Raw genomic sequence first — 19,753 nt, forward strand, 5'->3', positions numbered from 1 at the left:
CAAGCGTTTGTTAACTGGCACCATTCCAGGTTTGTGGGTGTGACTGTTGCTTTCCTTGAAGTTTAAAAAAAAAACCTAGTTTCAGAGAAACTTCTTTAGAACATTCATCACCCAGCTAAGCACTCCAAATCCAGGAAACTTCAAAGCTTAGATTACATGTGAGAAAATCCACTGGACGTGGAAACAGGAATTATTGTCTGGAGAGTGCGGAGTGTGACAACAGAAATATCTGGGGAGGAAGGGCTAGGCAGAGCTTCCAAGTTGTTCTGGACTCCTGACTCTCTAGTCCTGTCCCTGTGCGAGCTAGGGAGCTTTGCAGCATATCCTACTTCTTTTCCGTTAATCTGTGCTGTGAATGTAGTTTTAAAAATAATTTTTGAAAAAATTGTATTTACTGGGCTTGTATTTGCAGGGAACTGTAGTTAGTACACTCAGTTATTTCAAAATTTGGAAGAGGATACAAATTACTTAGAATAATTGAGTCTCTTTTTCTTATTATTCCATTCTTCATTGTGTGCACATACCTGGCAATTTCCCAGAACAAAGTACAAAATACCAACTTTCTGTAAATGCCAAGAATTGGTCAAATAGTTATTGTCACATATTCACATCATTATTTATGTTGTTAGCAGTTAGCGTTAATAAATCAAAATATTAGTGAGGATATTTTCAGAGGTAAGAGCTAGACACAAATCCCCACTATCTTTTGCTCTGAGTAAGGCGCTTAAAATCTTCTGGATTTTGTGAAGAATTTTGGAGCGATGCTGTGTTTGAGGAGCTGTACAGAAATAACTGTACATTTTGAGGAGATTAAACGCTACCATTTGTTAGCAGTAGGTTTCTTCCTTGCTTCCTGCTGATAAATGGAAGTCTGACGAGGTGGGGGGAAACTGCAGTCTCCTGCATGTTCAAGAAGCTGTTCAAGGGTTGGAGTGAGCTTTCTCTAATACCTTAACAAGTCCTTTGCTGAGTTAGACTATCAAGTTTGAATGAAATTCTGTCTCTGGGATATTGACGGCCTGGCAAGTGCTAAGTACAGAAACCATTAATTCTGTTATTTCATTGACTAGCCTATCTCTCAAGCCAGATGCGTGCACCAGAATGGCTGTCTGGTACCTGGACTGTACATCTTCTGGAACAGGGCTAGCTTACCTACCACTTCTTTGTGTAGTACCCAAAGAAAATTTAGGTACCCCAATTTTATTTTTAAGGTTTGAGCTACAAATAGACAGAATTTTGCTTAACTAGCAAAATGTGGAGCTAGAATCTATGTTATATATTATTGAATGCTCTCTGGCTGTGTATGATAGATCTTTTTAAAGTGGAGAAGGGCCAAGACAGTAAAAAAAATAATGAGGTCTGTCAGGAAAAAAAAAAGGAAGAGGGAAGAGCTCTTCTGTAGTCTAGCTTATTAAACAAGCATACAAACAAAAGTGGTGGGATTTGGAAAATATTGTTGCCTTTGGCTTGAACAATTATGAAAGGAATATTAAATAACCCAGAAAACTCGAAAGTTCTGTTCTTTTCTCCCATCCTTTTTCACAATCTCTCTCCTCTACCTTACCCACCTTTTTTTGCTCTCCTGTCTCCACTAATAGGTGCTGCTGCTGATTGATATCCAGGTTTCTTACATCAACACCAACCATGAAGACTTCATTGGCTTTGCAAAGTATGTATATAGGGACTTTGTTATAAAGACATTGTCAGTTTTTTTCTTTTAAACTAAGTTTAAAACACAAGTCCTGAAGTGTGACAGTGAAGATGCAAGCTGCAAAGTCCCAAACATGCAAGAGCATGGGCTTTCTCAATATACATAGTATTGAACTCTGTCCCACTTGTAGGGGATTCTTCACCCCAGTTCACAAGCCCCTGGTTTCATTGAAGCGGAAGCTTATGTCTTGGTCTGGAATTGCATGCATCTCAGGAAGCAGCTTTGGCAAGCTGATGCCCTCACTGTATCCATTTTAGGATCACAGAAGTGTATAGTATTGGTGGTCTTTCCACATTGTTGTGAATGCATATTTTGGGAGCAGTGATTCAGTGCGACACAGTTTTGCTCAGAGTAGTGGATGTCACCGAGTTATAAGTGTGCTTGGTGTTTGGCTGTAGAGAATAATAGTAGCAGAATGCCCTGCAGGGGCTGGTTTGACGTTCTCCTCGCTTAATTGAACAGGCTGTGAGAATATCCTCCAGAATGTTCTCTCTCAGCTTCCAGCAATTTGTGCCTCAGGGACTTCATACCAACATTTTGACACTAGTAAAAACATTAAAGATGTCTTCACTCTTTGAAGAATAAATGTTCTTTCAGTCATATTTATGCCATATTTGCCATAACAGTGTTTGGAATCACAGCAGATTTCATCCATGTGGGGGGCTGGCAACAAAGTTTGGCACCACAGTGTGTGTTATACTATGGCCTATTCTAGGTAGCGCTGTGAAGGAAGGTCTACGTCTTTGGCAGTATGCCTTGAAGGTTTAAGACATGGAGTTCAGTAAACTGAGAGGGGAGAATGCAAAACCAGGCACTGTTTTATGTGTTTGGTTTGAGCAACTTTCTGTAGAGTTGTTTGCAGGTCCTAGATATCTTTATCAGTTCTCTTGACAAATGACAGGATGTTGTAGGAATGGTAGCTGGCCTTCTAGAGGTCAAGATAACAACCTGCCTGCTATTTACTTCTCTTCATCCTTTTCTGACAGGAAAAAGTCTGCTAAAAACACTCCATATATATTCATGGTGTGTGGTGTGACCTTGGGAAGTCACATAGTCCAACCTCCTGTTCAGAGGAGGGTCAATGCTGAGTTCAGACCAGGTTACTCAGGGCTTTGTCCAATCAGATCTGGAAAACTTCTAAAACTGGAGATTCTCCAGCCTCTCCATGCAGCCTGTTCCAATGCTTGCCTCTCCTTCTGTGAAAAGACTTTTCCTTGTGTCATGTTGTAACCTTCTGTGTTTTATAGTCTTGGATTCCGGAATGCCAGGTATATCTGGAGCTATTTTGTTATGTTTCTCCCCTGGAAAAATCCCCCTCATGGATACTGCTGTAGTTCAGTCCACGGTCCTCACTGCTGTGTCTTTTCCAAGGAGTTGCAATGTCTGAGTTCAATTTCGTGGGAAAGCTGCTTCCTCTTTTGCCAGCTGAGATCTAGAAATCCCCAGCTGCTTGCTGTGTGTGGGATATAAGCAGATAACAAATGGCTCTTCGCTTAAGTTCACTGATAAGTTTAAGCAAGTGTTTCTATAGGTTGAAACTGATGGGAAGTATCTTTGTTGACTTGTGCTCAATTGGAGGAGAAAACTTGGATAACTAAGAACAATTTAAAATGTAAAATATATTTATTTATGAGGTAAACAGTAGAGAATACACATTTTAAACTATAATTCTATTATTGTTATAGCAATTATATTAGAACTGGAAAATGAAATAATTTTGGATAGCATAAGAGCTTCTGCAGTATCTAAACATCCAGGACTTATAGATTCCCCAGATTCCCTAGGGTTGCGTTTCTTTTGCTGAGTCTTCTAGCCAGTTGTCTCATGTGACTGTAGTGTTTTATAAGTCTAAGTCCTGTCAACTTTGTTCATAAGAATGAGAGCACAGGACATTTCAAACTACCTTGCAGCATTGCAGAGCCTAAGGCAGGTACAGCATGATGTGAATTGACTCGAGAAGGAATTAAGAATGCCTATTTGTAGACAACTTTGCATAGTTATGAAACTGTGAGATCTTAGAATATTAATGTATGTCTCATTTAGCAGAACGAGTGGCAAAATGTTGGGACTGGGTTTGTTTTCAATTGATGTAGCTCAGACATGGCTACGTGCTTCAATCTACATAAAGTAATTTATATTTAGACCAGTAAATAGAGGACCAATTGCTGGGCTATTTCTAAAAGGCTTGAGTTGCTTAGTATGATGTTAGTGGTCTAATTATCTTTCCTAAAGTGATAAAATAATAAAAAATAATAAAAAACCAAACAAAACCAAACCAAATGAATGGTAATGAGGTTTCCTAAAGCTGTCTCCTGTGTGTTTCTCAAACAACAGATTGAAATTGGTGAGGGGTTAGTGCTGTTTTGTTTTTTTTTTTTTTTTTTTTTCTGCGTGTGTGTTATTTAATCACAATTTATGCACCAAAGCTTATGCAACTCAGATGATGCACCAGAGGCAGGCACTGTTGTTTGGTCAAAAGGATCTGGATGATTGAGAGCTAAGCCCAGTGAACAGACACATGGAATAAACAACCTTGTGGATCTTCTCATGGACAGCCTGTGGGCTGCTGGTTTGATAGAGTGTGGTCTGACGGGCAGGATCAGAATTGGGACAGGGCTGAGTTTGGTGCTTCAGCAGTTCTTTGGAACAGCAGCTGTGAACAAAACAGTTGCAGCACTGGCCCGCAGGCTGTGATCCAGGCATGTCTTTCTTACTCTTTCGGAGTGTTTGTAGCTGATCTAATATGTATGCTGCTTTGTTCAGTTCATCAATGCCTGCTGAAATGGTATAATCTAATCCAAACAAAACTTCCTGTCACCAGTGGCTGCTCTGGTGGTCAAGTAGCCAAAGCCTGCTGGTTGAACACTTTTTTTTTTCCCCTCTTTCCAGCAAAATTTTAATTTTGTCGCCTAACACTTACAAACCACCACATAATGCAAATGCTTTTAGAATTAATGGCAACTTTTATGTTTTTGAGACAGGAGTGTGTTTTGTTTCAGGAACTAAGATTGCCAGAGTTCAAGAATTGAGCAAAATATTTAAAATATGTTTTAATTTCAAATATGCTCTGTTCGTATAAGATTCCAGCTTTTTGAACCAGCTTTGTGACGGCTTCATCCACTGGTTATATTTACACCCTCAAAGTGCATATAAATATTAGAATAATATCCAAAACAAACTGTCAAGACAAAGCTATTAAGGAGCCTCCAGCAGGGGAGGATTTTGTTGTATTGCGCTAAATAACAGAAATGGCTTGCTTTTTGTCTCTCTTGAATATTTATTGAGGCTAATGTTTCCAAAGTGACCCGCATGAGCCATAATTTCTCTGTTCTTTTAGTAACCTTTACCAATCCGAGTAGGATGTTGTTACAAAGGAGATGATTAGTAGGAGCGGTCTGCTGTGCGTGTCCCTTCTGTCCTAAGCAGGCAAATACAAGCAGATATACCTTTACTGTAAGAAAAAGTAATTGAAATATGCACATATATGCAATGATTTTGCTGTGTTTCTTTGTTACTCTAGATTTCTATGCTGGAATCAGAAGTAACTATTACTGCTCAAATCTGTCCCTCGGGAACTGGCTTAGCTCGAGTTTCTTCAGTATAACTCTTTTCCTCTGCTTTTCTTAGTGCCCAACAAAGAAGCAGTCAGGTTAACAAAAGTGCAGTGGGAAATCAGGTAGGCACCTAACAGAGAATGGATAATGGCATGCGCAAGTTAATCCCAGCTGTTTGGTTTTCTTGGCTGTGTTTATTTGTTGTAAGTGTATCCATATACCTTCTCTGCTTCAAACATATGTAAAATGCATCATCATCATCATCATCGCCTTGTTTTACTGAATTTTTTTAGAGCCACCTGACTTCCATTGTTAGCATTTATCCTTTAATATCTCTGCTACTGCTTGCAGTGCTGGTTAGCGTTTTCCCTCCCATGCCATTTAGTGCATTGAATCTTTCATGTTACACATCAATGTATTTTGTCATTAACTGTAAACTTGTGAATTTCAGAATCCAAAACACTGGTGAGTACTTGCTTGTGTGTGCTTTTGTCATAGTTATTTTACTAGTTCTTACGTGTTCACAGCTTAATAGCGGTGAAGGGGCAATTCAGCAAGCAAAAGCAGATTTGCCTCTACCTCTTCTGAAAACTTTCAGTTGAATTCACAAAGATGTTGGCTATGTACCATAGTCCTCTCTCAAAGTAAACAAAGAATAACTGCTTGATGGTCTCAGAATAATTAGCGTTTTCACTGAGATTCATTAATGAAATTACTTGTCTGTTTCTTGTTACCACATAAGAATACGGGATTGATTCTGCAAGATGCTAAGTGCTCCTAAGCTTTGCTGCTTTCTTTGCTTTTGTGTGGGCCAGGGGCGCTCAGTACTTCATGGGATCAGTCCTGTTTTTTATGAGATGAAAATAATGAAAATGCTACAACTTTAAGGGTTTCTGCTCACTTTGAGGGTTTTGCAAAGTCTTAAAAGAAAGGTGATGTTATGGAATTAATACATACTTTAAAAGGATATAAAAAATTCTCATAAAAATAAGGCAATGAAATTTTGTATAAATAATTACCCAAATTGAACATCTTCCTGCTGTTTTCATGTGCAATTTGGTCAAACAATGCTGAGGAGTGAAAGGTCAAGGGTTTTCGCGTGTGATCGCTGAGTTTAGAACCCTCGAGTAATAAACCTGAGACTTCAGAAAGTCTCCTATTCTGCTGTTGTCGATGAGAGTTCTAGCTTTTTTGAAAACTTAGTCTTTATTGTGGGGATAGAAATCCAACCTCTTCCTCCCACCAAGAAATTGCTAGTTATTTTTGAGATGTTAGTTAAAATAATCCGTTATCTTCTTGGATGAGATGGTCCCCCGGAGCCTGACCATCATCAGTGGCATTTTTGATGTAATATACGGTTTGGACTGAAATGAAAAAAGTTGAAAGGTCTAAACACTGAAATGGCTTCAAAGACTAGTCTCTCTCCTCTGAGGAGAGATTTCCTTCTTATCTAGCTGTGCTGGAACATGTGTCAAACACAACAACCATCATCACTTTGGAGTGTCCCATAAAAGGAAAATCGACCAATTATCTGACTCTTCAAAAATACACAAATAAAATGAATGATTTTTTAATTAAGTGAATGTTCTCTCTCTAAAGAAGTGGAGAAAAAGCTTGGCATTTCAAATTAAATGTTGAAACTAGGTTACTTTTGGTATAAAGGACTTTGCTGAACCTTTTATTGTAAATATAATAAACAGATATTTGTGAGCTAATTGTTTGGAGTTGAAAGGCATGAGAAAATGTTTCTGAAATAAAACTTCATTTTTGCAATTTGCTATTTCAGGGAACCAATCTACCGCCTTCAAGGCAAATTGTACGAGCTAAGTTCTGTAAGCTTTATTGTTGCTTTTCCATTTAGCTTCTCAGAGGGCAAAGTTTGTCTCTAACTCATTGGTTTGTTGAATACTTGCTACTAAACTACTTAATGTTAAACTGTCTTGTCTGTAACATTTCCTCAACCAAGTATAATTGCAGTTCATCACCTAACTGCTACTAACCTGCTGTTACAAGTATGAACTAGTATAACTTAATGTTATAGAAAACTTTAAATAAAATTAATACTTTGTAATTTACCGAGTTTCTCACACTAAAATGACTAATTGATGTTTATTTTATTATATAACTGGAAAGCAGTATTTATCTGTTTAAGTGCCTCTATTTTTCGAAAACATCTTTTTGAAAGGTGGGCAAATAAGTTTCTGGTAACCGAAAGGAAACATTAGCTACTGCTTAAATGACCGTGCTGTTTATGGGTACAGGTACTGTTACTGGTATTTTGTTTATACGAAGGAATTACTTCTATGGAGAAAAAGAGTTTTATTGTTAGACTTAGAAATATTTAAAGCCTTTTTAGCATTCTTTTCATAGCACCAGGAGGATCAATACATCATGGACAGACTCCTTTCTAACCCTTCCACCTCATGAGTAAATAAATATGTGAATGCCTTTAATATTACTAATTAGAATTAATTGTCTAAACAGTGGTTAATTTTATAACAAGTTACTCCTGGTTCAGTGATGGTTAGGTGTAAGAGTAAATCTCTGTATCGTGTGCATTCTTTGGTAATAGCTATGATGAAAACACATTTTTCCGGTTTGTTGCCACATCATCAAATTACATTTGTTATCTTTTCAAACAAACTTAAACTAACGCTCAATAAAGGAAAAAGGACCAGGTGGCACTGATTCTAACAGCAGTTGAATTGAATCTCTTGGGAGATCAAGATCATCAAGTTTTGCCAAAATAGTGGGATGCTCATTTGCAATCCATTGCTTTTCTTTTTTGTAGCTTGCTTTGAACTGGAATGATGCAGATCACTAGTAACTATTTCTGTGTATCTCAGAAACGAGATGAGCGCAGCAATATTGCATTTTGGAAAAAGTGTAATGCCAATTCCCATTAACATGTTTTTGCTCCGTTTTCCTCTACTACTAATTTATACTCTCACGCTTAATCTTTGGCTTTTTTTGTTTGTCTTTTCTTTGCTACCGCCTGAGGTTTTGACCTGACTCCACAAAGTTTCTTTTTAAGCCACAGGTTAGTCTGTCTTCTAATTTGCTTGAAATAATCAGTGTAATGCTTGGTTCTACACAGCACCCTAGCGAGGTCTGGTTCCTGAAAGCCGACCCACTCTTAACTGTGTATTTTGTGTGTCGAGATTAGTTTGGATGACTAAAATTTAATTTAAAGCTCCCCTTCGTGATAAACCTTTGAAGATGAAGGTGAAGGTGTCATCCATGTGCCCAATTGATACTATCTGTGTGAGAATGCAAGGTACTCAAATTATAGAAGATTATATATAATTTATATGAAATTCTGTTTTCATGTTTTTACATCTGCGGCAAAATCTGCTGCTGTGCTTGAACTAGCCCCTGTAATTGGAGAAGAGATTCCAGTCACTGTCCAAGTGATTTGTAGGTTTGGGTTCGAAGGCTTTGTTTAACCTGCCTCATTTACACCTTCACGCCAGCAACCTGCTTTGGTTGTTCTGGACACAGGTAGCATTCAGACCCCATCAATTGGCCTGAACTATTGTGCTAATAAGTAACTTTTTCTGCTAGTAACCCCTTTTTCCCACCCCCCCCCCTTTTTTTTTTTTTTTTTTTGCTTTTTAATCCTGCTTTGTAGCATACTTTGCTGCTTCTTTTCTTCAGATATACTGAAATCCTGTTACCTTGCATGACCCAGGAAAAAAATGTGTTTACAGAATTTTTTTAAGCAAGTAGATGGAAATGGAAACTTGTGCCATGGGCAGTGAGGTGGTCATGAAAAATCATGACAAGGCTGTTCTGTTAAGAAATGTCAGTATTTCTGTAAAAGACGTGGTGCCCATGAACAACCGCATGATGCTAAATTTTGAAATTTGAAATACTCTTGAATAAGACGTGCTGATGTTGAATTTTCACCTTATCGAGACTAGAGAAGTATTGCTGTTCTAAGTGGCCTTTAACTGTACTTATTTTTTAGGTTAAGATTCCTTTATGATTGACTTAATCACCTCAATCTTTGTTTAACTACATTTGGAAGCATGTTTCAGTTTTTCACTACTGAGTGCTTTGCTTCAGTAAAGACTAAATTTTTTTCTTTAAAGTAGGCATGTGTTTAGGACTTAAGCTACTGTCATTATTTGAGAGTTATGCGATATATTGTGCAGTGATCTTGGGGGAAGCAGCATCACAAGATCTCATTTGTATTCAGTATCAGAACAGATCTGAGCAGTTTGTGCTCTGACATTTGGCAAATTACAGCGAAATACAGGTTTCCTCTCTAACCTGTTGTTCCTTTTTAGTCTCTGTAGTGTGAGGATCTTCATAATTGAACCCAAAGAACCCAGGATGCCTCACAGAGTAGTTTTTGCATTTTTTTTATTCTCTCAATGTACTTACTATTTGGTCACACGTGTTGTTATGAGAGTGATTAAAAGATAGAGTAGTGCTGGGAGTTGTGTTGTGTGTTCAGAATTATTTCCATGGAGCTACGTAACATAAGTTTAATAGAGAGTTATGTTAACTCAGCAAATGCTGCTGCTTATGTTGTTGCGGAAGTAGCCAGTCTTACGATTTTCACACTTGTATTTCTGTCTGCCCAGCCAATTTCACTTACCCCTCACTTATCTTGAAATCATCTTTCAAATACTTCTTTTAAAGAAATGGAACACTTTCTGATTCTCTAATGTATTTCTTTTACAAAGACCTTATTTAATTTAATGAAATGAATAAGCCATGCAGCAATATGTAAAATGTACCTATTGTGTCAAATCCTGCTTTCCTGTTTATCCATGAAGTGGTGGAGAATAAGAACAACAGATATGATTTGGGTTTTGTGCAGCTGAACTATCAGAAAATGACTTCCTTCTGGCTTGTTCGTGTGCATTCGTACCCTCTTAGTTTCATTTTTCAGACACCCAGATTAGATATCAGGACCCTGAAGGAAGGAACTGTGTCATCTCTTGTTCATCCTGTACATGGAGTCCAGCTACCGGTCAGAATATTGTCTTCACTAGCTTCTGGCAATGCCCATATTTTTCACCTTCCTGAAGTTCATAACTCGTGTCCCTAGTATCCGGTTTGCACAGAGTGACGTCTAGAAATATGATAGAAAATATTGAAATGGATCTCTTAAATCCAAACCAACCAGAAAATGAACTAGTGAAAACAATAATGAAACACACTACTTTCATTTTTCAAGCTGAACTACTATACAACACAGCTAACACAATGGTTTTAAAAAAAAAAAAAAGAACAACTCCCCCATCAGAGCTTTTTTTAACTTCAGAAGTCTCTTTGAAAAATCTTTGCTGCTTGTTGCCTGTGGAAGGATGCTTTTTTCCAAAATATAGCTTGAGTTACCTTTTAGGAATTGGCTGGAATCTAAGGTGTAATTCAGTTTCTCTGGAAAGTAAAACTGTGTTGCTTAATCTCACTTTGTTTTGCATTTACGTGTTGATCCAACATCTCCCTCCTCTCTGACCCCAGTGCTGGTACTGAGTAGTGCTTTGAAAGCATAGCTTTTTCTAGTTAATAAAATGTGCCTGGGAAACAGGAACAATTCAATGGAGATAAAATGAGGCTTAGCACACCAAGCTCATCTTCCCTCTCTTGATGTCCCCTGGAACTGCTTCCAAGTATTTTGGATAATTATGATCTGTTTTAGTGTCCAGGATATTTTAGAGGACACCAGGCCCTGTTTTCTCAGAGGGGTGTAGATAAACAGGTCTAGGAATTTGCACATGAAAAACACGTACCCAAGATACTGCTCTAGCTTGGTGCCGTGCTCTTCATGCCGTGTTGTGTGGGAATGACAGCTGGATCTAATCCTCAGCACACAGGATTTTTGAGGAAACAACTGGCAAATTCCTTCCTTTACAAGACAGTGACCAATGTTTGTATTACAAAGTCAGCTTGTTTCTGTCCACACCCCGTGATGGTTACGCGTCTACGGGGAGATGTGTTGGGCTGGAGCAAGACAGTCTTTTGGAGCTATGCAACTAATGTAGTTCCTATATTAGATGTATTAAAAGCTTTATTACTTCTTAAATGGCTTGTATAGTTTAGATTTTAAAATCTTGGCTTGGTCTGTTCTGAGACCTCTACCACAAGTGTGTTCTTGTCAAATTGAGAAAATTTGACTCTATTAACATGCTACAAAGCCTATGGTAATGATGAAGGAAAGCACTGAATGGTGTAAGCAGAGTGCGCTACTTTCCTTCCCTTTTAACTGCTCATCACCTGTAAGGTTCTTGAACATGCTACTCAGGTGTTTCTCGCTGGTTTCCTTCCAGAAATCACCTCTTTATCCCCACTGTGACATCTGTCTTCAAATCTTTTACCCTGTCAAGTCTTTTACATGCGTCCGAACCAGTTTTCAGTAGCGTGCCGGCCTGGCTGTCTGTCCATCATGTACGTGGCTATGTGCTTTATAGGAAGCAACACGGCATTTTCCATTGCAGAGAGCCTGGGTAAACAGCATCCTTTCTCATGGTATCTTGCTTCGGTTTCTTTATAATGCAAGAATAACCACTTTAGCACATTTGCTGTGAAGTATTTAGTCTACTGTATAGATATAGCTCAGCTGGTTGTGGAGCTAAGTTCAAGTGTCTGGGGAACCTTAATTTCCAGGGCTTTGCCCAAAATTTCTTGTGTTTGCATTTGTGTAGTTCAGTGCAGAAGAAAAATGAAATTAGCTTGGTTCCACAACTTGTTCTGTGGCAGCTGCCTGAAGGCCATTACGCTGGCTATAGATGCGTGTTGCTTGTTTCCTGTTAAAAGTTCACTTCAATAAACACCTTAAATAAAATGAGGATTTGATGGGTAATCAAGTTTTTATCAGTATATTTCCCTTAATATGCACTTGGACAAGCATTCCATGTCTATTTGTGGACATGCCCCCTCTCCACCTTTTTTTTTTTTTTTTTTTCAGTGAACATGAATATTAGAAATGATGACGAACCTCTGCATTAAACCCTTGTTAGGCTATTTTATCTAGTCAGCTCCAACTACGCTCTTGAGTCGCTCCATGGGAGTCATGTCCAGTTCTCTCATGGCTTATTCAGTCTTCAGAACCAAATCAATGTTTTCTTAGCAATTTTCTTACAGGCTAAGAACCCATAGACTGTTTTTGGATCTTCAGTGCTTTTCTTCTTCGAAATGAAATTGATGCTCTTGGATTATGTGCATTACCAATACTTTTACCAGCTTTTCAGGTGCAACTTCTGATCTCTTTTCTTTGGTTTGGTTATCAAATAGAACTTAGTCCCTTGCTTAAGCCCATGCTTATGGGAATTTTGAGGGAGTTCTGAAGGGCTTCTCTGAGCACTTCTTTCTATCTCAAGACTTCAATGGCAAGTAAAGGGTGTTGCCGTGGGAAGAAGCAGAATAGCTGAGGTTCCCTGCATCTGTGTGACTGGGAGAGTTCTCTTGCCTTGTTCAGAGTATGGTAGGAAGGACCATTTGCTTTCTCATATATATATTGGAAAAGAATAAATGTTCCAACAAAATCGAAAGTTTCTGTCTCATTCCTCTTAAGTTTTCCGTTGTCCCTCTTCCTCTTTGCATGAGGTACCCTCCTGGCCTAAGTATTTACGGATATGCTTTCCCATCTGTTCTTTCATCTTTGGCTTGTACCCATTTTGTAAAGCTCTGCCTTACCCATTTTTCCTCGGATTTTTATTGCTGCCTTAGGGTTCCTACCCCCCACCCTCCTTTTCTTTTTTCTCTTCTACCTTATGAGGGGAAAATAGCTCTCATATACCTCTCCTTACCACCGCCTCTCTTAATTTCAAATTAATTGTAGAAGACCTCTCCACTTTTTCACTTGATTCAACCCCTTTGGAAAATACCCAATGTGTGTCAGAAGCCACTTGTTTCACCAGAAACTAGGTGCTGTTCCTAGTGTCCAACTCTACAAATGACTTGAACAGTTAGACTAGAACGGTCATATATAAATTGTGTGGACTTTTACAATGCGTTATTATGCAGCAAACAAGTGTCTTCAGGTTTACATGATCCTTCATTCATTCCTGCTTGCTGTAAGTACACACAATAATACTCAGGCTCCTCTCTTTCTCCAACCTTTTGACTGAAAACACTGTATTCACTTTATATTTGGTTTGTGTTTTTTTTTTTTTCTCGAATGATAGGAACCCACAAAATCTCTGTTTTGAATTTGCCAGAGACTGAAAAAATGCACCTGTTCTTGTTTTCTGTAGCAAGTCTTTATTTCAAAGAATGTATGCAGCAGCAGAATTATGTCAAGTGAGCAATGAACTAAACTTGTGCCTGACTGCACCCTCTGCGCAGGTCATCCGGAAAGGCTGGCTGACCATCAACAATATTGGCATCATGAAAGGAGGATCCAAGGAATACTGGTTCGTTCTAACTGCAGAGAGTTTGTCCTGGTATAAAGATGATGAGGTAAGGAATGACACACTTCTTTCTACTGGCGGGGGGTGGGACGGGACACACGATATATTTGTTCAGTCTTCTGATATCAGCTTAAATTATTAAATCAGCTTGTACAGACTTTGAACCGAAAGAATGTTTTAAGGTTTTACCTGCCTCCTTTAAATTTTCTGGTTTTGATTCATGGAGAATGATGACCCTCTTAGACTTCTGTTGAAATGATGATAACATAGGTACAGGGTGTTGTGGGGGGGTGTTTCTGTTTGGTTTTTTTTTTTTGTTTTATTTTTTTCCTCTCTTCCTGTGGCTTCCAGATATTGGTCTAAAATCTTTTGGAATGTCCTGGTTATTGTCCTGTGCCTGTTTGAACTGTTCTTACGCTTGTACTGTAAGTTGATCATAAATTGTCTACGTAAAGTTACTCCTAAAAGTAAGTACATGATGTAATGATAACAATTTTTCTCCAGTCTCATATTCTGGGAGGCTGAAAAGCCTGTCTGCAGAGTTCTGGAGCTGGTTGGTATGGATTTTCAAATTTGCTACTGAAAATCCAAAAAATGCATCTTGGTAAGAAATGTCACTGCTGTCAGTAATCTGAGGTGAGTAATACGAAAACTGGAAAAAGCATTTCTCTGATAAACAGGATATCTAGGTTGCTCACTTTATTGAATATATCAACTTCACAGTAAAGCCTTTGTGTTTTATTTAAAGGCTTGTGTTGGTTTTCATAGAAAAATTGGGCTACACTTAAAAAACCCCAAACTGTTATTTTCTGATTTTTTTTTTATTTTTAAATTACATGTTTTCAGCAAAAATTTAGTGATTTTTTTTTTTTTAGCATAAACCAGTTCGTTGGATGAAAGAGGCGCAGGTAATCAATCTTTCCAGTCAATCTTTCCAGCTTATTCTGGCTTACCCCAACAAAACATGGGGTTTGTTGAGGGCAACTGTGCAGGCAATTCATATTCTGTTTAACTTATATAGTATTTTGCTGCAGTGAGATTTTCTAGAACCACTGGGGAGAGGTCCTGCAACGCATGTACTTAAGCCAGAGCTCTGCTGAGTCCTGCAAGTCCAGAATCTGATACTTATCCTTGGTAGTTACATCAGTGATAATGCTGATGGTGGAAACTGCACTTGTACAGTAGGTTTTTTTTCCCCTGAGTCAGTAGCCATTTTGGGATAGACCTTAAGATTGAGGGACAAATTAGATTGATCTTGAAGATTCTGCCCGTTGCCCTTTCATTTAAGTTTTAAAGGGATTCAAATGTATTTACTGTAACAGGAAAATCAGTGCGTGTCAGACACTGGGGAGGATCCAAATGCTAGGTGTCAAGAGGGGAAGTTTTATTCTCAGATTACTGAAATACAATTTGAAGTATTATATTGCAATGACATAAAAATGAATCAAAGAGAATGCAAAGGTACCTTTATGAATATGAAAATTTGAAGCTGTTGTATTTGTGATGTAACTTGAAGCTACTAGAACTTGTTGTCTTAGATTAGCTACCGGTAACTGTAACTACAATAATTGATGTTGTGAGGTTAACACCCCTTGCTATGCTCCGTCTCAAACACTTGGAGGTGCGTCTAAGATGTGCTGTGGCAATTTTTGAGGTAGTTTTGGTGTTGCTTTTTTGAGTCTGATCTTTGCTTAGTGTGTGCAATATAAAAATTCTTGAAAATATTTATGGAATGTCTTCTGCTGTGCACCTTCAAAAAGAAATTGTTTTGATAGTGTACTAGAGAGTTTCACCTGGGGATCTTGGAATAGTACATGGAGGGAATTGGCCACTGTCTGATTTCTGTATGCATAGTTTAAAATATTGTCTCTTAATTGCCAATCAGTTGTGTTTTGAGGGTCATGAAAATAACAGTAGTTCATTCAGTCCAATACGGGAAATTATTCAAGGATTTCTTAGAGTGGTCAGAGAAGATAACAGCATAGTGTTCCATGCTTTGCTGGTGGAAGAAGTTCCTCCTCAAGTACAGATTTGCCGTATAATTTGATTATTTTGTCCTGGGAAAGAGTTCAGAAAGTTTGTTTCTATTTGGTGTTTTTTTTGTTGTTGTTTACTGGGCCTTTCTCAGTAGGTTTTCGAAAACTAGTAAGCTCTGGCTTAGATACTTTCTGAAGATGGTTAAAGCCACAGCTTGACCATTAGGTTAATCAAAAGACCAATGACTTGTTTCAGAAACAGAACTACTGACTTCTAAAAATAAAGAAACAAATATTTGATCTCCTGGCTGAATTCTTATTTTTATAATTATGTTTCTTCTCCTTAAAATGTTCTCCTGGCTTTCAGCTTGCTTTGGTAGTTGTCACATCCTGTTCTCAGATGGTTACTGAAATGGCTGCAGGCTGGTGTATTTCCACCCTGGTACGGTACGTAGTCTTCAGTGATGTGTGAACTGATACCCGTGTTTATGTGTCTGGACTGTGCCCGGGCTCAGTGCCGCTGTGAGATCCTAGGAAGATCCGATCTCCCATGCCTCCCACTTGGGCCAGTCACTCCTGCAGTGCTTGCACAGTAGCGAGAGCCTCTCCATCGCAGCTGGGGAAGATGCAGAAGGTCAGGTCTCACTCTTTCTCCTGCCACAGGGTTCATTCTCCCTGCCTCTCTACCCCTGAGTAAGTAACGTTGTAGCAGCTTGAGTACCAGTGAGCTCTGACAATGTTCTTTACAGAGCTGCAGTGCTTGCTGGGACCTCTACGGCTGTGTACCCCCTCTAGTGTAAACTGAGCCCTTTTTCTGTAGCCTGGAATTTACTCTGAGATTAAAATCACACTCTGAATGCAAGTGGTTGCTTGCTAGTGCCATTAGAAGGACGTAAATTATTTCCTTTATTTGTGAGCTGCAGCTTTTATAAGTGAAGAATCCACAGTGGAATGCATTTTGAAGCAAGTTACTTTGGCAAAAGATTTCAAAATTTGTTGTATGATAGCAGTATCACAAAAGAAACAGTTGGTTTCTTGACACGGTTTTGTTGCTGCTGAAGTGTACTACAGGATTTTATTCCTGATGAGATGGGAATCAGTGCCTAAGAACGCTTTTGAGGCGTATAATTATGGAAATATCAAGTTGGTGTTTGAAGAGTGTGGGTAAAGCAGTTACAGTATCAGTTACGTGACTACTAATCCGGATTAGTTTGTGATCCTGCATACAGTTGCTTGTGTTCATAACTTTGTTGCGTGACCAGTACCATGACTTTGTGCTTTTTCCACTTGCTTAAAATTAAGCAAGGACAATACTGTGTACCACTTTGGGGCTGTTATAAATAAGTGCAAGACCTCACAAATACCAGTTTTCTTTCGTAGAGTATTCCATATAATACTAGCTGAAGTATTATAAGGCATACCTACACAGAAAATATTAAATCTGAGCATTTTATCTCTCGGTTGTTACCGCTTTGTTAAGAAGCGCAAAAAGCTGTAAACTTTTGTGCTCAGGTTTGTTTGAGAGTCAACCTGCAAATTTGAAATTTGTGAATTAGCCATTTTATGTTAGAATAAAACGGACTTTGGGAATGTGGAACGCCATTCTTGGTTGTGAATCGAAACGCTCTTTGTTGTAAACAAAAGCATGCCATTTGTAAAGTGGTGTAGCTTTTTTTACAGGGTATGGTCAAAGAATGTGACTTTATTCTTTCTAAAGCATCCAGAGATTTCACTGGCATTATTGGTGTGCAAAGGATGCCAAGCTAGGCTCTAGGAGAACTTCTGAAAATGTGAAATTTACAGCTTTTAGAAAAATCCCCTTATTTCCAAATAAAATATTTTCATTCTGTTTCAATAGGAAAGGAGAGTATTATCAACATCCAGTGATAGATGCAGTTTGTATTATAATTTCACAGTTTGTTCCCAATTGCAAAATTCTGTGTGGTTTGGGAGGGAGATAGGAAAATAAGTGAGGAGGTGAGAGAGTGGAAAGGGGAGAAGTTACTGTAAGGTCTACCATTGTGTCTGTTTATAGAATTAACTTGCCACACAACAAGCTGCTCTCGGCTTCTGTGGCTAGCAGGAATGTTAGTGATTTTTATTTTGACAATAATCTAAGAACAGGAGTTGCTCGAGTTATGCCTGAGAAATAAATGGGAGAACGAAACATACAATGGTGCCGCAAAGCTGCGTATAAATAAAACTTATTGTTAGTGAGTTAATGAGAACAACTAGGAAAAGAGTACTATAGGAAGCACAGTAAAAATTTCAGCAGTGGGTTTTATTGTCTTTTATAGGCAGTGTTGGTTTGACTCTAGGTGGGTTGCAGTACGCGGCTTGGTTACTGACCGGCCGTCTGAGATCCAGAGTGACTCTTGGCTGGAGCTGTTGGTGAAGATGCTCTGGTGTGTCAGAGCGGTTTCCCACTGGCGGCCGTCCCTCAGGCTGGGTTGTCATGCGACTGCCTGTCTGTGCCTGCTGTACAGGTGAGAGGATGTTCTGCACAGCAAGTGTAGACAGGCAGACACATGACAACTCCGTCCAGCCAGTCCCTTGGAGCCATCGCCGCTGGCGTGCAACACTTTGTACCATTCCGGTTTGGGGGGCTTTGGAGGGGGGGGAAACACACATAACAGAATTGAACTTTACAACGTTGGGAGCTGTAGAACAAGAACAGAACTTGATTTTATTCGGAAAAGAAGCATTTTGGTACATCGGTTATCGTTGCGCTGACATGTATCAGAGATGCGATTTCAACAGGCTGGTCACACTGAACATTTGGAAAAACAAAAAAGGATTGAAGCCGTGGTTTATTTTATATGCAATTCATACAGGATTCTGCCTGCATATTGTAGTCGCACATAGTAATTTAACCAGATGGTTTTACTCTTCTCGGAAGCACAGAAATACTGAAGTTCAAGATAAAGGATATGTTTATACAGTACATATTTTCTAGAAGCAGATAAGTACAGTAATCTTGCATGTTAAAAATAAAAATCTTTCTGTATAAATGGAGGAAACCACTTGCACATTAACCCACTTAAAGGGAATGTGCTGGAAAGAACACTGGTTGCATTTTATATCTATTTTGCTAATACGTTAAAGCTATACACTTATAATGACATTTCTTTAGTATTCTGCTTTGCATATTATTTAAATTTAGCTTTCTCTCAAAATCTGTACTTCATAAGGGGAAAAAAAAACAACTTCACAATTTCGGTAAGTTTTTCAGTTGAGCATAGACTATTGTATAGATGAAAAGCATGCAAATAGCATCATTTCACATCACAAGATGCGCTGCTTCACTAAACTCTCCTGTCTATAAAACACACCCAGGAACTGTAATCCGATTCTACAGTTACATTTGTAGCATCACTGGGGTGTTGTTTCGAAAGGTATAAAACACATTGGAAGCTTAAAAAGGGAAAAGAATAATTGTGTTACATTTCTATACAGATGAAATGATCCTGGTTTATAGTGGTGTTCTTAGATCGCTGTTGCTCGCTAGTGCCACCACAGGTAAGCAACAAAGTTGGGCTTTCAAACCATCCCATACAGAATAGCAGCAAACCACTTCTAAGTTTCATCCTGAAAACTGATTATAAAAGGGATGAATTTACCAAAAGGCTAAAGGTGGGGATAGTGTTGAGGTTTTAAATTAGACTAATAATAAATTAATATGTAATTATTCAGGTGTTTTACCTCTAATCATTATTTTGCCATAAAGAAAAAAAAATACATTTTAGCTAATATACAAGTTGAAGCGTGCAAATTAAGTTTATCAGTTATATGAATAAAATTTTCTTTGAACCAAACAAAGTGGAATAATATGTCGTAAAAAAATAAATCAAGCACAAAACATGACTAGCTAATTCAGACATGGAAATTTAATTCTGAGACATTAAATAGGTCTTAAAAAAAAATGAATCAAGCACAAAACATGACTAACCAATTCAGACATGGAAAGTTAATTCCAAGACATTAAATAGTTTTACTTTGACTTTATAATAGGTTTATTTACATTTTTGTAGCTCTAAGTAAAATTTTAAATGTATGCTTTAAGTTGGCATGTCTTCCTACCCACTTAATGATTTTAAAGAAAACCCAAAGTGGCAAATTAGAAGTACTTCTAAAATAAATATAAGA

At 38.3% G+C, this 19,753-nt stretch overlaps 1 protein-coding gene across 5 annotated transcripts in view; it reads left to right on the plus strand.

Moving 5' to 3' along the window:
• DNM3 (dynamin 3) overlaps positions 1-19,753 on the plus strand; it is a 183,213-nt gene that overhangs the window by 39,014 nt on the left and 124,446 nt on the right. For 3 of the 5 annotated variants that reach the window (XM_074597679.1, XM_074597677.1, XM_074597676.1), the window contains exons 12-14: positions 1,599-1,669; positions 5,339-5,387; positions 13,567-13,680. In XM_074597679.1, coding sequence (XP_074453780.1) covers positions 1,599-1,669; positions 5,339-5,387; positions 13,567-13,680 — 234 coding nt within the window. Of the gene's footprint in view, positions 1-1,598; positions 1,670-5,338; positions 5,388-7,051; positions 7,082-13,566; positions 13,681-19,753 lie in introns of all 5 variants that reach the window. The other 2 variants (XM_074597678.1, XM_074597675.1) reach the window with 1 other exon arrangement.

Source organism: Larus michahellis, chromosome 8 (genome assembly GCF_964199755.1).
Source record: "Larus michahellis chromosome 8, bLarMic1.1, whole genome shotgun sequence".
Classification (NCBI taxonomy): domain Eukaryota; kingdom Metazoa; phylum Chordata; class Aves; order Charadriiformes; family Laridae; genus Larus; species Larus michahellis.